At 48.1% G+C, this 19,080-nt stretch overlaps 1 protein-coding gene across 6 annotated transcripts in view; it reads left to right on the forward strand.

Moving 5' to 3' along the window:
* Tmprss5 (transmembrane protease, serine 5 (spinesin)) overlaps positions 1-16,635 on the forward strand; it is a 38,318-nt gene extending 21,683 nt beyond the window's left edge. The window contains exons 1-13 of one of the 6 annotated variants that reach the window (XR_001779076.1): positions 1,739-1,867; positions 5,158-5,260; positions 5,545-5,643; positions 6,121-6,243; positions 8,046-8,181; positions 8,386-8,499; positions 10,512-10,555; positions 11,232-11,394; positions 12,168-12,346; positions 13,538-13,640; positions 14,077-14,219; positions 14,509-14,661; positions 16,027-16,635. Coding sequence is in view for 4 of the 6 variants with exons in the window: in NM_001359460.1 (NP_001346389.1) it covers positions 1,865-1,867; positions 5,158-5,260; positions 5,545-5,643; positions 6,121-6,243; positions 8,046-8,181; positions 8,386-8,499; positions 10,512-10,555; positions 11,232-11,394; positions 12,168-12,346; positions 13,538-13,636; positions 14,077-14,219; positions 14,509-14,661; positions 16,027-16,035 (1,368 nt within the window). In the remaining 2 variants the exon portion in view is untranslated. Of the gene's footprint in view, positions 1-1,738; positions 1,868-5,114; positions 5,261-5,544; positions 5,644-6,120; positions 6,244-8,045; positions 8,182-8,385; positions 8,500-10,511; positions 10,556-11,231; positions 11,395-12,167; positions 12,347-13,537; positions 13,641-14,076; positions 14,220-14,508; positions 14,662-16,026 lie in introns of those variants that run through there. The other 5 variants (NM_001359460.1, NM_030709.2, XM_006510708.4 and 2 more) reach the window with 5 other exon arrangements.
* Positions 16,636-19,080: the final 2,445 nt, after the last annotated feature.

The raw sequence follows: 19,080 nt of genomic DNA on the forward strand, positions 1-19,080 counted from the left end.
CAGAGGCAGGAGGCAGGAGGCAGGAGGCAGGAGGCAGGAGGCAGAGGCAGTGGAGTGCTATGTGCTCAGGACTGGCCTGGTTTTATGTAAATAGCGACAAGTCATTTAAAACTACATTTCTCAAAAAAAAAAAAAAAAAAAAAAAGCCAGGAAAAAAGAGAACCAGAAGAGCAGCTGGGACCCGGGCAGCTAGAGGAGAAGCTGATGATAGTTAATACGATTAGTGGCGCCTTTATGTGCCCACGTTAGCAAAGCCTAAGAAGAAAACACAGGCAAAATACAGGTAGGGCTGGCAGTTCAGAGTGCTTCCTGTGCTTGCAGAGGACCTCAGTTCAGTTCCCAGCACCCCACACTGTGGGGCTCACAACCACGTGTAACTCCAGCTCCAAAGGACCAGACACCCTCTTCTGGCCTGTGTAGCACCTGCATACACATAGCATTTACTTATACAGACACGTATGTGGGCATAAACCTTAAAAAGAATACAGTTAGCTAGCTTCTTTCTCGAATATTCATTCTAAGTTTTGAGCCACTCAAAATAGCCTTTAGCTTGCTGTAAAGTTAAAAGCAAGAGTAATAAACACAGCTAAGTTCTACTGCCTTGGCTGGCTCAAGGAAATGGAACACAGGCTCAGATCACCCTGGGGAGAATGTTGTCTTCATGATTGCGTCAATCAATGCATCGGCAAAGGCTCAGGAATATCAGTGATTTCTTCTTTTCCCAGTCTACCAACCAGCTTCAGCAGTCCTTGTAAGATGTACTATGCTATCTTTTCTCTGAACTCCAGCTTCATTTGTTCCTTGAGCGTTCCTTTTTGGCCTTCTTTTAGTTGACTGGGGAAGGTGCTCTAGGGTAGATGTCCCTAACCTTGGGTCATCTACCATAAGAACCATCTCTTCCCTTCAGTTCTCTGGCCACCATAATATCAGTAATCTAAGCGAGTGATACTAGAGAAAGAGTTCTATATTCAGCATCTCATTTGGTTTGAACCTCAACACTGTGAGGTGAGTATTACGACTCTCCTTTCACAGGGAGGCTGAGTGGGAGAACTGTATTCTGGAGAGATTTGACTCTAAAGCCTGTGCTATCGAATTGATGCATCAGAGGGATCCATGAACGGCAGACTGGAGGAGAGCACCCCACTCTAGTGCCTGCTTCCCTGGTGCCCCTTGGCTTCTCCTTTTAAGAGACATGGCTCCAGGTGTGTCCTGATCCAGCCCGGGATCGGCTGCATTATCTTGAACACTGAAACAAGATCGCACCAATGGCTACTGGATCCCAGGGGTGAACTGGGTGAGGTGGCCTCACTTCCTAGCAATCAGGAGAAAGGTGCACCATGGATACCTCATGGTCATTGTCAGCTCTAACATGGTGACAGCCTGAGACTGCTGGGAAGCTTCCATAGAACTCAGAGACATTTCCACACATGCTAATATCTATCACTCTTTAATGCAGCCCTGTCAGCAAGAAGGGGAACTGTGCTAGTATATACAGGAGACACATTTTTTGGCACAAGAGACCTGGTTGCTAAGCAACAGTAGCCTGCCCCACCTCCCTATTTTCTGTTTCCAAGCTTCCAGTTAGCAGATAGCAGGGGCTGGGGCTGCCAGGCCCAGCCCAGCCCTTGCACTGATCCTCTACAACAAGGGGGCCTATTCATGGGCCCTGAGCATAGTTCATTGTCTCTCTGGTGCGTGTCTATGTGTGTAGGGGTGGGAGACAAGGGGAGGGGCTATGTGTGAACCAGGAAGACTTCATCCTCCAACCACACTGGCTGGGCTGTTGAATCAATCCTGACATGAGGACAGGAGCCTCACCCTGCCCAGCAGAACTTACTGCCTTATATCAGTGCAGCTGACTCATATGGTAAGGTGACGCCCCTGCCATCCCTCCAGTCCTGCTCACCCTCTACCCTGTGGGATGCAAGGTTGTTAGAAGAGCCTCTTCTGGCAGCTCTGGGATAGGAATTGCATCCTAGCATGAGCTATGAAGCTATGAAGTTTTCTCCAGAGGATGCCTTTCTCTTGCCATCGCTACTCTGGGCTGATAAAGCAGTTTACACATGGCTGTACTGAGCAAAGCATTAAAATGGACTCCTACTTAGTATAGCAAAGAGATGTCTTTCCATCGGAGGCCTGAGTTTTCAGGCTATAGCATGAGTTTGGGCAGGTTGTATTTTGAGGCGGGGCAGTGCATGAGACAAGGTGATTAGGTGAGAGGCTGGGCTTGAAGTCTAATGTCTTGGATATTAAGACAAGAGGGAAGCCTGTGTGTGTGTAGAAAGTGCTACCTATCTTGATTCTTCTCTTCCTTTCCTTCCTTGGTTCTTTGGTTCCTTGGTTCCTTGGTTCCTTGGTTCCTTGGTTCCTTGGTTCCTTGGTTCCTTCCTTCCTTCCTTCCTTCCTTCCTTCCTTCCTTCCTTCCTTCCTTCCTTCCTTTCTTTCTTTCTTTCTTTCTTTCTTTCTTTCTTTCTTTCTTTCTTTCTTTCTTTCTTTCTTTCTTTCTCTCTTTCCCTCTTTCTCTCTTTCTCTCTTTCTCTCTTTCTCTCTTTCTCTCTTTCTCTCTCTTTTTCTGGAGACAGCATCTCTTATTGGTTTCTTATTGGTTTGGCTAGGCTAGCTGGCCATCAAGCCCCAGAGATCTAGAATTAATATCAAGTGCTACCAGGCCCTGGGTTTACATAGGTTCTACAGATAGAATTTAAGCTCTCATGATTTCATGGAAGCCCTTTACGGAACTATCTTTTTATGGAGCTGTTTTCTGGACCTTTTCCTTTCCTTTCCTTTCCTTTCCTTTCCTTTCCTTTCCTTTCCTTTCCTTTCCTTTCCTTTCCTTTCCTTTCCTTTCCTTTCCTTTCCTTTCCTTCCCTTCCCTTCCCTTCCCTTCCCTTCCCTTCCCTTCCCTTCCCTTCCCTCTCCTTTTCTTTTTCCCTCCCTCCCTTCCTTTCTTTCCTTCTTTTTTAAAGATTTATTTATTTGTGTGTATGAGTGCTCTATTTGCATGCATGCCTACATGACAAAAGAGGGCATCAGACCCCATTACAGATGGTTGTGAGCCACCATGTGGTTGCTGGAAATTGAACTCAGGACCTTTGAATGAGCAGCCAGTTACACTTAACCTCTGAGGCATCTCTCCAACCCCAAATTATTTTTAAGTTTTTGTTTGTTTGTTTGTTTCTTCATTTTTTTTTTCATTTTTTTGGTTTTTGGCTTTTCGAGACAGGGTTTCTTTGTGTAGCCATAGCCTTCCTGTAAGTCACTCTGTAGATCAGGCTAGCCTCAAACTCAGAGATCTGCTTGCCCCTGCCTCTCTGTCTTCTTTTCTTCCTCTTCCTCCTCCCCCTCCTTCTTCTTTTTAAATTAGGCTTTGTTGTTGTTGTTGTTGCCAAGGCTGTCCTTGTGGATCTCCTCTTCCACCTCCAGAGTGTTGTGATTTCAGGCATCTTCCATTACATCCAGCTAGAATCTAGTTTTGAGATGCTATATTTATTCTATTGGATTACAAATTCATTGAGGAAGTATTTACAGCCTATATGCATTTCTTATTGATATTATTATAATTAACATGTAGCTTGTGTTTTATCCATAAAGCCCTTATTTTCCTCTATTCCTTCTTGTCTTCACCCCTCCTCCCTCCCTCCCTCCTTCCTATTCCCCTCCCTGTCCCTCTCTTCCTTTCTTCTTTCTCCTTCCTTACTTCCATGCCTTTTTGTGCCAGTCCTTGGTATGTGTATATATATATATACCAGTGCAGAAAGAAAGAGAAAGAAGTGAGGCCCATATAAGTGAATAATAAGTTTTCTTTAGTTAAGGACAGTCCCTGTAGAAATGACTGAAGTGTCAGAGGGAGGCTGTGAGGCAGAGGCATCAGACACAAAACCTGTGTAATGAGAGTGCCTGGAGGTGCCAAAGAATGGCATAGTACTATGGAGAGGGCTGGTGCTGGCAGCAAGAATGGAGAGATGTGGAAGGGCAAGATCTCAAAAGCCTTGGAGCGCTGACGTGAGGCTTAGCTTTATGCTGAGGCTGCAGAGATTCACTGGATACTTTGAAGATTGGACCACCATCTTCATAATCGCATCTTAGAAAGATTACGCAGGCTTTACAACATGGAGACTATGGGCCAGGCCAGTGACCTAATCCTTTCCTGAGGATTGGGTTGACCACCCTATACCATCTACAACTAGTAGACACTAGGATGGGAGTTTAATCACTGGGAGGCAGGAGTTATCACTCTTATTTTATGGATGATAAATGATTAAAGTTTGGAGTGGTTGTCTGAGTTATTTAAGTTCACAGGATAGATGAAGACCTAGTTATGAACATTTCAGTGTTTGCAGTTATGCTATTTCATTGCTCATCATGGGTCAGGATCTTCTGGTGTGCATGTGAACTATCGTGCTCCTTTCTTTCTTAACCACCCCATCTTTGCTTCATCAATATCTTTTGCCCAGACCACACAATGCCTGACAGAAATAAACCAATGCAAGCCACACTCACTGAAGAGGACCCTGCTTTAGAGACTGTCCCCTCTAGAAGCCTTCCTTGATTGTCTTGGAGAAAAACCACCTCAATCTTTTGAATGCCATTGGTGCTTTTACTTGAACTCTTTGTGGTAATTTGACGTGTACCGTGACTTGTGTTTGGGAAAAGAATGAGAATTCTTTGAGGAATGATGGTTGATACTGAATTACTTAGCAAATCTTCTATGGTGGCTTATGAACTTTGGCCAAATACTTTTGGGGAATGATTGATGTGCGTGTGTGTGTGCATGTGTGTGTATATCCATCCTCTTCTTCTGAGACAGGAAGGAATGGAGGTATCTAGAGCAGGACATTGGCATGCCTCAGGGGGTGACCTTTTGGATGCTCACAGGAGCCAAGAAGAGAGCATGGTTAATGGAGAACATGAGCTCTGCAGTGGAGCAATCTGGATTCCAGTTTTCTCCTGGCTGTTGCAGCTGGATGAGAGCGAAGTGAATGGGTTAGGGGTTAGGAGAGCAGAAAGGGCCTGGACAGGCATCTCCAAGCTAAATAGAGACTTAGAGATAACCTTGGGGGCAGGGCTGAGATTAGACATGGGAATTTGGTGAGAGCATAGTCTTCTCTTGGCAGCCCTGGTGTGGGGCTGCTGGATCTTCAACCACTATTTCTCCAGAGTCCAACACTGGATGACCAAAGCCCAATGGAGATTCGGTGCACGGAAGAGGGTGCTGGGCCTGGGATCTTCAGAATGGAGTTGGGAGACCAGAGGCAATCCAGTAAGTCACACTGGCTGGCTACTAGGGAGGGACAGGATGGGATCGGCAAAGGATGCTCTTCCTCCATCCCTTATGCTCTTCTTGGATCAGTGTGAGGATGAGGGGCATCTCATTTTTTTATCCCTCACTTGCTGTTTCCCACTTTAAGACCGAGTGGGGTCTGGGTTTCAGAGACCATAGCCAGGCTCTATCCCTTGGGGGCAGGCTCCTGTTAGAACCTCAAGGTTGAGTAAAGCTTGCTGGCAGGAGGAGACAACCCAGACAGCTCTCTTCTTCCCTCATAGTTTCTCAGTCCCAACGCTGGTGCTGCCTGCAACGTGGCTGTGTTATACTGGGCGTCCTGGGGCTTCTGGCTGGAGCAGGCATTGCTTCATGGCTCTTAGGTCAGTGCTGGGCCCTTCTGTCTGAGGGGAAGACAGGATCTGGGGGGAGCCTGGAGACAGAAGAAGGTGCTGAAAAGGCACTATGTGTAGATGGATAAGCTTCTCTGTCATCTGTGCTGTGAAGACAGCCAGACAGAAAAGGGCTTACCCATGGAATGGAGGGATTTAAGGGTCATAGAGAGAACAGCTTAGCCTTACAGTCCTGTCACTGTGTGGATGATCCATGGTTTTGGTAGAAATTGTTTTTATTGAGAGACAGACAGACAAATAGAAACACAGGATAATCTAACAGACAGTCCTGTGCCCCTCTTACTGATTAATTGAGGTCTGTCTATAGGCAATGTGGCTGGTAGAGACTCTTTAGGAGGCAGGCCTACCCCTACTGCAGTACTGACTTCCTAGGCACGTTGAGCCTTTCTGGAGAATGTTCCTCCCCATTCCCAGTCTCTCTGTGACTTTCTCTGCACTTTCTTCAAGTGTTGTATCTATGGCCAGCTGCCTCTCCATCCATCTCTGGGACGTTGCAGGAGGAGGAGATGACTTTGAACTGTCCAGGAGTGAGCCGTGAGGAAGAGCTCCTTCCATCTCTTCCCAAAACAGGTGGGCACTGTCCTCAAAGCTACAGGATGCAGTCTTGCTCTAGCTTAGGGCCCTTTACTGCTTCAGGACCGAAATGAAGGACCAGCAGTTTGCAATCACCCATCTGTCTCTTCCTCTACTGGAATGGGGCTCAGCTCCTTGTCTCTAGAGGACAAGGAGCTGAGCTCTGCAGCACTGAGCTCGGATTTAGGGTTTGCAGGCTCCCCTGAGGAGTCCTCTAACCTTTAGCTGGTGTGTGGTTAGGAGGCCAGGCCAGTAGAGAAATGGAAGCTTGTCATTTGGGGTAGTGTGAGCTAGCAATGAGGGGTTGGGGGGAGAGGAGCTAGTGGTACGGGGTGGCAGTGTGTGAACAACAGGGCCACTAGAACATCTGGGGACATCACTCCATATTGTCTCCTGACTGCCTCCACTGTCCATTCTTCCAGGTAAGAGGTGGGGTTCACAGAGTACAATGCTGTCCAAAGACTGGATGCTAGAAAGAGTTACAGAAGTTAGATCAAGCCTGGGGTTTTCTCATATTTTTTTGCTAGATGCATGGCCTTGGGTACATTATTTCTTTGAGCTTCTATTTCTTTCTATGCACAGTGAAAATGAAAAGTATTTACTGCGTACACTTGTAGCAAGAAAGCATGAAAACTCATAAAAGAAGCTTAGTTGTGAGCTTTTGTATCTGTCATCTGGCCTGCCATAACAAAGCACTACAGACAGGGCAGGGTGTGTGTGTTTATTTTCTCACAGAGTGGATGCTAGACATCCAGTTACAAAGAGCCGGTAGCTTGGTTCCTGGCTCCCCACAGAATCCTCCTATAGTATCTTCTGTTCTGGGAAGTGGGGAAGGAAAGAATGAATGAGCTGATGTCTCCTATAAGGACACTGGCCCACCTGGACCAGCACCCCAGGTCCTCATTTCATCTTTAAGTGTATAATGCATCCAAGCTGGCCTCTAACTCAGTATTCAAGCCGAGGATGGGCTTGAATGCAGGATCCTCCTGCCTCTACCTCCAGAGTGTAGGGATTACAGGCAGGTTCCACCACACCCAGCACTGGGAATTAAATCCAGGACTATGTGCATGCTAGGGAAGCATTTTGTCAATGAAGCTGTAGAACAAGGCCCTTTGTTTAATCTTAATTATCTTATTCAAGACTCTGTCTCCAAACACAGTTACACTGACTGAAGGAGAGGGGAGGGAGGAGGGAGGAAGGGAGGGAGGGAGGGAGAGAAAGAGATTGAGAGAGAGAATCTATAACAACACGGGGGAAAAGTAGTTTATAAATATTAAATATTATTGTCATAATTTTTGGCTTATGTCCTGGTTCCATCCCTTGTTGATCTTATGGTTGCCTTCACCTTTGTGCCTCTATATCTGCTCTGTTGAGGGAGGTAACTGCCTTCTTGTAGGGCTGTTGTGGTTAAGAGTATGGCAGGACACCCCCCTTTTTTTTTTTTTTTTTTTTTTTTTTTTTACTTTGTGTGTGTGTGCTTGTGTGCATCTGCCACTGAATGAATGTGGGTGTCAGAGGACAATTTGTTGGCTTTCTTTCGATCACCTGGGCTGTGGGGGCTCAGTCCAGGTTGTCAAGGTTGACAACAAGTGTCTTTATCTGCTGAGTCATCTCACTTGCCTCAGAGCACCTTTTAAAGTGCACGGTCAAAACACGGGACTGAAATATCTACAACAAGGTAGGTTTTGTTTTCAGAACTGACCAGACACCCAGGGGAGCAGGGAAGCAGACCTGGGGTGACCCACGTGTCCAGCTCCTCTGGACTGGGCGGCAGGAGGGTTTTCACATGAGGGTTTTAGTATCTTTCAGAATAAATGGAGAGGATCTTCTGCTTCAAGTACAAGTAAGAGCTCGGCCAGACTGGCTCCTGGTCTGCCACGAGGGCTGGAGCCCCGCCCTGGGCATGCACATCTGCAAGAGTCTTGGGCATATCAGGTAACAACCAGACTTGCAGGGCTGGATGGCATGTGGGGGGGGGGGGCTGGAGTTGGGACTATGCCTTCAGAAATCGCCTTCATGCTCTGGCCCATTCACAGTGCTGTCGCGTCTGTCTCACGCACAGTGTGGTTCTGACCTCCTGACCTCACTCATGCCTTAGTTGGAAGCCGACTTCCTCCTGTTTTCTCTTCTTCTGCCCAGGCTTACTCAACACAAGGCCGTGAATCTGTCTGACATCAAGCTCAACAGATCCCAGGAGTTTGCTCAACTCTCTGCTAGACCGGGAGGCCTTGTAGAGGAGTCATGGAAACCCAGGTAGGGCTTCTGTGGGTTAGGTGAGTGGTGGGCAGGCTAGAAAGATCTTCCTGCAGGGGAGCCTGATGGTGAGGGTGTGGGCAGAGAAGAACATTTCCCAGTCAGAGGCAACAAACCTGGGTCACATGCCCTGTTATATGGTATTTATCTCACACGAGAAATGCAAGGCTTGGCATGTAACTCTGAGGCTGTAGAGTGCTTGCCTAGCATATAAAGCCCTGGGTTCAATCCTTAACTGAATAAACTGTGAGGTGTTGTTGCTTAAATTCTAAGCAGGAGGTAGAGGCAGGAGCGTCAGCAAGCTCATCACAATAGAGTTTGAGGTTAGCCTGGGATTCAGGAAACTATCTCAAAACAAATAAACAAACAAACAAGCAAGCAAGGAAGCAAACACACACACACACACACACACACACACACACACAGAGCCTAAAACCAAAGCCAAAACCACCCTCCTCCCAAGATTGTTAGTTCCTGGGACAGGATTCAGAATGGTCCCCTTCCACCCCCTCTGTTGGCTTTATGTTGCTTTGACCAAATACGTCGTGAAAGGCAGTGTAAGGGAAGAAAAGCTTCTTTGCTTCACAATTGTAGATGGTTCAGCCAGTGATTGCTTGGCTCCCTGTGCTAGGTCAGAGCATCATGGCGACAGGAAAGGGTACAGGAGGAGGCTGCTTATGTGGACAGAAGAGGGAGGGTTCTGGGCTTAGGATAAGCTATAATTCTCAAGGACACGCCTCCAGTGACCCGCTTCCTCTAGGTAGGCTCTACTGCTTAAAATCGCCAGAACGTCTAAAAACAGTGCCACGGGCTGAGGGCCAGGCACCCTGCCGGTGAACTTTTGGTGGGTCATTTTGTATTCAAACCATAGTTCACTTTTAAAGGTAGGGAAACTGAGGCTCAGCGAGGTTAAACAGCCTTATCCAAGGCAGTATGACCAATAAACAGCCAATCTGGGGCCAGGCTCACGATACCAGGTCAGGGGACCCATGTGGCTATGCTTGACTTGCATAATTCTTCTGTCTCAGCAGAAAAGCAAATGAGAGCATCCCAAAGAAAGAGTCTCAGAATGGACCACACCTCTCACTATACCCCAGGCAGCACAAGCTGGGAGGTCTTTGTCCGGCTTAGGCTCCTTCAAACTGCCTGAAGCCTCGAGGGTGTGGGCAGGCAGAAGCCTCAGCTCCACTCTTAGAAATGCACTGGAGGCAGAGTGACGGACCCCAGCTGTCCCTTTTTCTTTGTGGAATTCCCAAGTCCTCCAGGAGGGCAGAAGGGCTACAGGGTTAGGAAAGCAGAAGCCAGGGAGTGAGTTGTCGGAGGGAGGGAAGAGATGGGAAGGGCAAGGCAAGAATGTAAGATCAAAAAAGGCAGTTGGGTTTTATGCTAAGGGGCAGGAAGGAACACAAGAAGAAAAGAATGTCTATGCAGGCCCTGGATAAAGGGCCTGGGACAGAGAAGAGGCCCGGCCTGGAGGAGGCCTGGGTGGAGGGCTCTTTTCATTCACAACACCATGGCCATTCATGAGCACCTATTTACTCAGAGCAATGGAAACAGCTGGACTTTCTCATCTGTCAGTTCTCTGTGGTAAATATGGATCCTATCCAAGCAGATCTTCCAGGACTGTGAAGGCTTTCTGTTTCCCTCTGGATGCTGGGGTGGAATGGGCAGGCTGCTGTCCTGGGATGGACCCGGTTGTTTGTGAAGGGTGGGAGAAAACAGTAAAAATGGTGGCATCTTAAGGTTGGGACTACAGGATGGCTTTAAGAACCACAGAGCTAGGACGATTGTGGTGGTAAAGGCCTGTAACCCTAGCACTTGGGAAGCCGTGGCAAGGTCAGACCATTCTTGGCTAGAGAGTGAGTTTGGGGCCAGCTTGGGCCCCATGATATACTGTCTTAAGAAGGCAAAGTAAAACTGTGAGGGACCCCCTGACCACTCCCCATACCCTTGGGTATACGTGGCCTTTATGTGGCACCACCCAGCATCTTAGGAACACCCCTATTTTGCAGCGCTAACTGTCCTTCTGGCCGAATTGTTTCTCTCAAATGTTCTGGTGAGTCACATCCTGTGATCAGGAAGTTGGTGGTGAGAGGGAGGGAATCTTTCAGTTCTCCCGAGTGCGGAATTGCTGTATGGAGGGGCTCACTCAGGTTCCTGTGTGTGTGCATATGAGTTGGGTTGGGGGTGCCCTTGCCTTTCTGTTGGGCTCCTTTGCAGATACAACCTGCTTAAATAGAGTCCTTTGCTGTCTCCATCATGTGTCCCATCAGCCCCTGTGCTGGGCCGATGGTCTCTCTACTTCACTTCTGCCACTCTCTGCCCCTTCCTTCTGAAGAAGGATGCCTCTAAGTGGCATTATTACTGGTTGCAAAGATGCAAACTCTTAGTGGCTTCAAGAGACTAAGGGGTGGGCAGTACATTAGAGCCAAGTGATAAACATTGCACAGGGTTCCTTCACTCACTTTCCCATACACCTGCCTATTCATCAGTCTGTTCTCAAACCCAACATGCCTGGGCACTTTGATTTGTACAGTGGGATGGGCATTAGAGCTCCATCGACCCCATAGACATGGTCCCTGCTCTCCGCAGGTGCACAGGCGAAAGTAACCAATATAGTTATCTTCCTGTCCCCCTATTTATATTAAGAATAATAGAGATGAGCTGTCTACCCCAGCCCTCCCTCTGCACTCGGCACTTTTTCTTTCTATCCCAGCCTTTTCTGTTTGCAGAGTGTGGGGCAAGGCCTCTGGCTTCTCGAATAGTTGGCGGCCAAGCTGTGGCTTCTGGGCGCTGGCCATGGCAAGCTAGCGTGATGCTTGGCTCCCGGCACACGTGTGGGGCCTCTGTGTTGGCACCACACTGGGTAGTGACTGCTGCCCACTGCATGTACAGGTGAGTCTTGGTGGTGGATGGGGGGTGGGGGTGGGTGTGAGTCACAGTCACCTTTCTGTTTGTCACTTTGTATGTCCTGACTAAAATCTCTGTTTCTAGCTGTCTGTCTCCAGGAAGTGAGGGCAATGTCCTTGTTTAATGCCAAGTTCAGCTCTGCATCAATAGCAGCCATAACACAAAGACTGGTTCCTTATGTTCCCTGTCCTCTATGTGTGTATGCATATTCCCTTGTATGTGCATGTATATGCATGTGTGTATGTGTGCTCTTGTGGGTATGGATGTGCACGTGGAGGCTAGAAGTCAGTGTCAAGTGACTCAATTGCTTTCCACCTTATACTCTTTAAGATTTAATTTTAAATTATGCGTCCATGTCTACATCTTTGTGTGTGTATGTGGGTCGTCCAGCACACTCCAGGAATCTGCCTATCTCTGCCTCCCTAGTGTTAGATTATGGACATATACAACGGTGCCTGGCTTTTTATGTGGGTGTTGGGGGATCTGAACTCAGCTCCTCACGTTTGGATGGGGAAAGCACTTTGCTGACTGGACTGTCTTTCAGTCCAGCACCTGAGCAACTTCTGCATGCCCAGTGTCTTGCCAGCCACTGGGGATAATATTAAGAAACATGATTTCTGGGTTCCAGGAGCTTCCCGGCTTGAGACAGTGGTCATTAATGGTTTCCCTAGGGAGTTCCCTCCACCTACCACCTTACTTCTATCCACCTTCCCTTCACCTTTCCTCCCTCCCTGGGCTCAGTAGGTTTCTATGTGCAGTTTCAGGCTGTCCCGCCTATCCAGCTGGCGGGTTCATGCAGGGCTGGTCAGCCACGGTGCTGTCCGACAACACCAGGGAACTATGGTGGAGAAGATCATTCCCCACCCTTTGTACAGTGCCCAGAACCATGACTATGATGTGGCTCTGCTGCAGCTCCGGACACCAATCAACTTCTCAGGTGAGGCTCTGGCCTTGGAATGAGCAGGCTGGGTGCAGTGGTGTCTAAGGCACAAAGACTGATGGGAGGAACGGTGAGCCGACTCCCAAGACTTCCTGTAGCACTGCAGATCTTAAGCCCATCATGGGGATGATAGGGTGTGTGTGTTTTCCTGAGAGTGAAATCACACTTACAAGGCCCTTTCCACAGTAGGGCTGCAGGTGGCATTTGCTTTGAGTCCTAAGCAGAACTTTACTTGTGCTTTTGCCACCAGTAGCTGGCTCCACTCATGTTCCCAGGCTGGATCCAAGTCCAGCCACTTTGTGACACATTACAGGAAAAGAGATTTCTTATTTATTTATTTATTCTCTCAAACCGCATAACGACTTCGATGAAGAAATCATATACAGACAAGAACACTGACATTTCGAGAAGGGTAAATAGACCCCTGAGTCCAGGGCCAGGGCTCTTCCTGCCACAGTACTTGCCCAACAAGGGTCTCCCTGAAACCACCTGCCTGCATGCTCTGACATACCTTCTCAAGAAATACATAAGTCGATAGAAACACGCACATGTGCACGCACTCACAGTCCCAAACACACACATTTATGAATTCACAAACACAGATCTGTAATTTGAAAACAAGATAGTCTTAAAATTCTAGGTTGGGAGACTTCTGTAAAAGTTGAGGAGCCAGGGTTGCCTTCTAGTTAGATGGGAGAGTGACAGCATCATGATGGGTGTGGTCCAACACCAACTGGAATCTTTCTCCCCGATGCAGTTACAAGGAAGTGTGTCTATGTTGTGGAATGCCAATGTACGACTTAAAATCATATTTGGTTCCACTCATAAAATATGTCACACACTTCTGGAAGTATAGTCCCAAGAAGGGCCAGTCATTCTGGAGGAGACAACCCATTCTCACAAATGGTCTTGTTAGAAATTTGGTATTCAGCAACAGAAGAATCTCCATTCTCCCTCCAGCCCCCAGGTTGGGGCAGGGCAGCGAATTCACTGCCCACCTCTAGAGGGTGCCATACTGTCACCCCCCTCCCCAAGGTGGTACATTGTTCAACCTCTTTGTCTAGTAAGCTTGGTGGTAGAGGCTAGGTCCCAGGACGGTTGAGAAGCGGAGGAGGAGAGTCTTCACTCAGGCTCTGCAGGAGAGAAGCCTAGCCTGAGCCAGGACCAGAACTATGTGTTTCTCCACAGACACCGTGGGCGCTGTGTGCTTGCCGGCCAAGGAGCAGCACTTTCCATGGGGGTCGCAGTGCTGGGTGTCTGGCTGGGGCCACACCGACCCCAGCCATAGTGAGTGAGCTCCCAGGGCCCTCAGTATAAAGTGGGGAGGGAGAGGCATCTTCTAAGCTGCAGCACTTCCCCCTCCCCTGGTCTTCTGACAATGGCGCCTTTTTCCCCCCTTGGTGACTCTTGAGTATTCCCCTGCCTGGGTATTCCTATGGAGAGCAATCACTGAACACTTCCCTCAGCTCAGGCCCTTTCACTCTCCTGCTTTTGGCCCCAGGAGCACCACAGCCTCAGAATTTGGTAGACTCCATCTTCCCCTTGGCCTCCTCATTCCCAGCCGGGAGTCTGGAAGACTCTTGTCCTTTGGCCCAGGTCCATAGCCCTGCCCAATCTTCCCTCTTTGGGTCTTTGTGTCCTGAGGAGCTATGACTCTTCTCTTCCTTGATCTTCTGCCTTTTTGGCCTGGCTTGGTACCCTGCAGCTTTTCTCTGTGTCTCCTACAGCTCATAGCTCAGATACACTGCAGGACACAATGGTACCCCTGCTCAGCACCTACCTCTGCAACAGCTCATGCATGTACAGTGGGGCACTTACACACCGCATGTTGTGTGCTGGCTACCTGGATGGAAGGGCAGACGCATGCCAGGTGTGGCTGGTGGTAGAGGGAGGAACAGGGGACTTGCTGGTGGTGGAAGGAGGGGGCAGGAGACTCGAGGCAGTTTGGTCCCCTGGTGAGTGCACATGGACTGGGGAAGCCAGACTACCCAGGGATTTCATACTACAGTGTTATGGAAGGTGAAGTCTGCAGGTATAATGTGAAGAAGCAGGAGCCTCCTTCTCCTCCAGGAGAATTCATTCCTTATGGTAGACTGGTGCTGCTCCACCAGGGGGGTCTGACTTTTGTTTCTTTGTGTCTTCATACCTGGATTCCTCAGGGAGACAGCGGGGGACCCCTGGTATGTCCCAGTGGTGACACGTGGCACCTTGTAGGGGTGGTCAGCTGGGGTCGTGGCTGTGCAGAGCCCAATCGCCCAGGTGTCTATGCCAAGGTAGCAGAGTTCCTGGACTGGATCCATGACACTGTGCAGGTGAGTGTGGGGCAGGAGAGCAGCCCTAGTTTCGGAAAATCTGCCCCAGGACATTGGGGGGCCTTATGAGGGCTGGAAATGGGGCTAGGGACTGTTCACCAGAGAGGGAGGAGAAAGAAAGGGCACGTATAACACAAACCCACCAGATTTCTAGTAGTTTAAGCACTAGTTGGGAAAGGGTAAACTGAGTCTGGGACCTAGATCTGCCTTTTGGGGGGTGGCAAGTCCCTACTCTTAGTAAGCCCATGGTTTCTCGTCATAAACACCCTGGTTGTGTTTTACTCTTTGGTGGGGCTTAGAAGAGAACTCGTTCTGAGCCTGGCTAGGCTTGGGGTGGGTAGCCACAGTGTTACCGCCCTATTATCTCCTCCAACATCATTCATCCATGGCTTCGAAAGCAGATACCAGCAGCTGCATTTCATACTCTACAGAGAGAGCTCAGGACTTAGCATTTAAAGTCTTGCATGACTCTCAGGTTGAACCCGTTTAGAGAGAGGATGGAGTGTGACAGTGCATGTCAAAGCATAGTATTTGGTTGACAAGGTGGGTAAAGTACTTGTAATATAAGTGAAAGGACTTTGAATCCCCAGAACTCATGAAAAGCTGGGGTGGGTCATAGGAGGGTATGGTATGTATATATACTCCTAAGCAAGATGGTAGGCGGAGACAGGAGGATATTTTGAGTCTCAAAGGCTGTTGCCTGGTGTACCAGCAACCAAGAAGAGAGTATGTCTCGGATGGATGAATGGTGCAGACTGACACCTGAGGTTGTCCTTTGACTCTTACAGGTGTACCCATAATTTCCCCATCCCCCACACCACAGAAAGGTTCGAAAAAGCACAATATTTGTATTATGTAGTCCCTCACAAGCTGTGATAGTGGACAGCTTCCTTCCCAAGGTTGGGGTGCAGAACCTTAGCACATAGCACACTCTAGAGCTTATGGGGTGTGTGTCCATACTTAAATATGATTTTTTAAAAACCTAGAGCAGCAGATATGTGTGGGCTCATTTGAAAGACAGAAGTCTACCTTCTTAATGTGATGTGTTAATAAAAGTCACTTAAGGGGATTTAGCTCAGTTGGCAGAATGCTTGCCTGGCATTCAAGATGTCCTGGGGTTGAGCCTCAACACTTTGTAAATGGAATGTGGCGGTGCACATGTGTATTTGGAAAACTTAAGAGATGGAGACAGGAGGATTTGAGGTTTAATATCATCTTTGGCTAGAGTTCCAGAGCAGTCTGGGGTACACTAGATCTTGTCACCCGCCTGGCATGAGGTAGAGTCACACGGTGACTCCTTGCTAGATGATATTGCTCTCTTTAGCCTTATTACTCTACAGCCTCTGTCTCTTGACTCTACGGCAGGTCCGCTAGCCGAAGAAGAAGCAGCAGCCACCTGTGACGCCGAGCTGTGGATCGCCCATGGATCACCCCAGTCTGGGGGCCAGCATCTGGGTCACTGGGCCTCTCCCCAAAGGCTCTGACTTCGAGTTCATCTTTCTCATCTGAGAACCTCCACAACAGGAAAAGGAGTCTGCGGCTAGATTGGGAATGATGGTGAGAGGAAGGGATAGGAGGACAGAAGAGACAGCAGAGGCTTCTGGAAGCATCTGGGAGACTGCTCCTCTGCTCCCCCCACACCCCACGTGCATCCACTGGGGGATGCTGGAGATGCCCAATCCTTGTTTCTTGTGGGGCCACTGGAAGGCTAAGTCCAACTTTAGAGGATGCCCTGTCTCGAGAGTTACTAGGCAGATAAGGTTAAGGTTGGACAAGCTCAGGTAAAGGCACGGAAGTCGAGATCCCCTCTCCCCTGTGCGGTCCTGTTCTGAGGTAAGCTAATAGCCCCGCACCAGGCAGAGGTCTACAGGGTAAGAAGGATGCAGTTGGGCTACACGATGCTATTTTTCAAATGATGTTTCTGTAAATTGGTTGAGAGAGTTTTGTTATTAAACAGAAATTATGTATAATCTGGGTTGCGCTCTCCCCTCTTTGTATTAGCTAATGTGACAAAATTCACAACCAAAGGAACTTATTTTGGCTCAGAGGCAGATGTTGCTGTCCACTGTGCTGAGGAGTGTGAGGTGCTACCGTGTCACGAAGCAGGGAGATAAGATGTTGGGGCTTTTGTCTCAGTCCTCAGCCATGGTGCAGAGGCACTAATGTATAGGACAAGTCTCAGCTACACCTCTCAGGAAAGCCCCTCACAGATATATTTAGAGGTATGTCTCCCAGGTGATTCAAAATCCAGCATACCTGACAGTGAAGACTAGCCATCACTGTCACACGTGTTACTGAATAGAAATAAAATTTTCCTCCTATACATGTTTCTTGAAACTTAGATTCTGACTTCCACTCATCAACTCTGGAATTTTGGCAGGTTCCTCCTTATTAAATTCTTTAAGTTAGCTAGATATATATATGTCACCATCTGCAGCAAAGAGACCGAGTGTTTAGGGGGTCTGTGGCTTTGAGTTTGAGTACGGAGGAAGTCAGTGCTCCTAGGTAAGGCTGGCTTCCCCACAAGGTTCAGCTTTCCCCCTTAGCTCTGTTTTTGGGGGAACTAAGTCTTTCAGCTTGGGGAGATCACTTCCTGAGTTTATTCCCAGTTAGCATTTTCCCAGAGAAGCCTCTTCCTTATTTGCTGGTTTCTAGCAATTAAAATGCAATGGCTATCTTCTTTCCAAAAAAACCTCAATGAATTTTTCATGGTGATTACCCAGGGAAATGCAATTAGCACTGAGCAATAGCAAGAACTTTGTGAGTTCATCAGCATATTTGTTGAGGGTTTATCCAAGTAATTATTCTTCCTGGAGGGTCTATCTTCTTTCTTTACATGCAATGCACTGAAACACAAAGGCCTCCATTTACTTTTGGCTTCATTACCTGTAGAAAAAAGTTGCCTTGAGTCAACTCTCACATTGCCTATGCAGAGAGAGTTCCAGTGGGCGGCACAATGCCTTCATCCTCCAGCCAAGCCCAACATTTTCTCCCTGGCTCCTCCCCTAATGAGGCAGTGAGCAGACAGAGGGTTCCCCTGGGAAGGGAGGAGTTAAAAGCAAATCCACAGGCTATGCTCGTTTTTATATTTCATATGACAGCTACAAACATCATTTGGTTAAAGGGAAATGGTTATGATTATTATAGCCCCATGGCCTTCCAATTATCAATGACATGTGAGCATATTTGCCAGTCTAGAAAACCGGTTGATGTGTGTGATCTCACAGCATCTGTGTGGTAAAGGTATTATTTTATCCACCCTATTCTGCAGACAACAAGATTAGCTCAGGAAGATTTAGTGTCTCCTATAAAAATACTAGTTCCTAGGCACTAGAGAACTAGGAGGTGAATCTGGGTCCCTTTACTCTATCAACCCACATTCTTAGCGCACACATGGGTAAGTGAAATGATCCAGTTCTGCACAGAAGTATAGAACTGGAAGGTATTTGATCAGATCACCTGACCTAGTCACCTGCTTACCTACAACAACCTGTAGGATCCTGGGGGCCCAGAAAGATGGCTCACAGGCAAAGAACACTTAACACTAAGTCTTATGGTCTGAGTTTGATCCCTGGAAGCCAAATGGTGAGAGGAGAAAACCAACTCTGCATCCATTCTCTAACCTCCACATGTACCCCATGGCATCTGTAAATAAATAGAATTTAAAAATATTTATGGTGGTGGTGGTGGTGGTGGTGGTGTGTTCACCTACAGACACTAAAAGGCATTGGCTTCCTTGGATCTGGAATTACAGGTATTTCTGAACTGCCTGGTGTAGGTAAAGTGCTCGTCATGCAAGCATGAGGACCCAATGAGGACCTAAGTCCAATCTTTATCACCCACATAAAAAGCTGAGTGAGGGGGCACATCCTGTACTGGAGAGGTAGAGGTAGGACCCCTGGGACTTGTTGGTAAGCCAGTCTAGCCTGACTATCAAGCTCCAGGTGCAGGAAGAGACCTCGTTTAAAAGGAACAAGGAGAGGAAATATTAAGGAGAATATCTGATGTCAAGGTCTGGTCTCCACATGTACACATGAAAAATTACACATGCTTGTACACACACACACACACACACACACACACACACACACACACACACACACACACACACGGAAAGGCTCCTGCCTGAGACCTTTGGAACCCTGAGTTCAAGGTTTAACGTAATCCTTACAAAAGGCCCTCTTGCCCAGGAGAACCATGAGAATGTGCTATCGCAAATTCCTGTTCATCAACAGAAGCTCTGGTGGCTTTTGTCAGGCTGCAGGTCCCATCTGTGGCCTCGGAAGCTCTTGCTCTCCTTTATTAGCATCTGCTAGACAGGTCCTTGGGAAAGAAAGAGAAGTGAGCAGCCTGTACCAGCTCTGTTCCCTCGGGCCCCCCCTTCACTAGTGTGCAGGTGGAGATGGCTGCAAGGAGGGA

This window comes from Mus musculus, chromosome 9, assembly GCF_000001635.26.
Source record: "Mus musculus strain C57BL/6J chromosome 9, GRCm38.p6 C57BL/6J".
Lineage (NCBI taxonomy): Eukaryota > Metazoa > Chordata > Mammalia > Rodentia > Muridae > Mus > Mus musculus.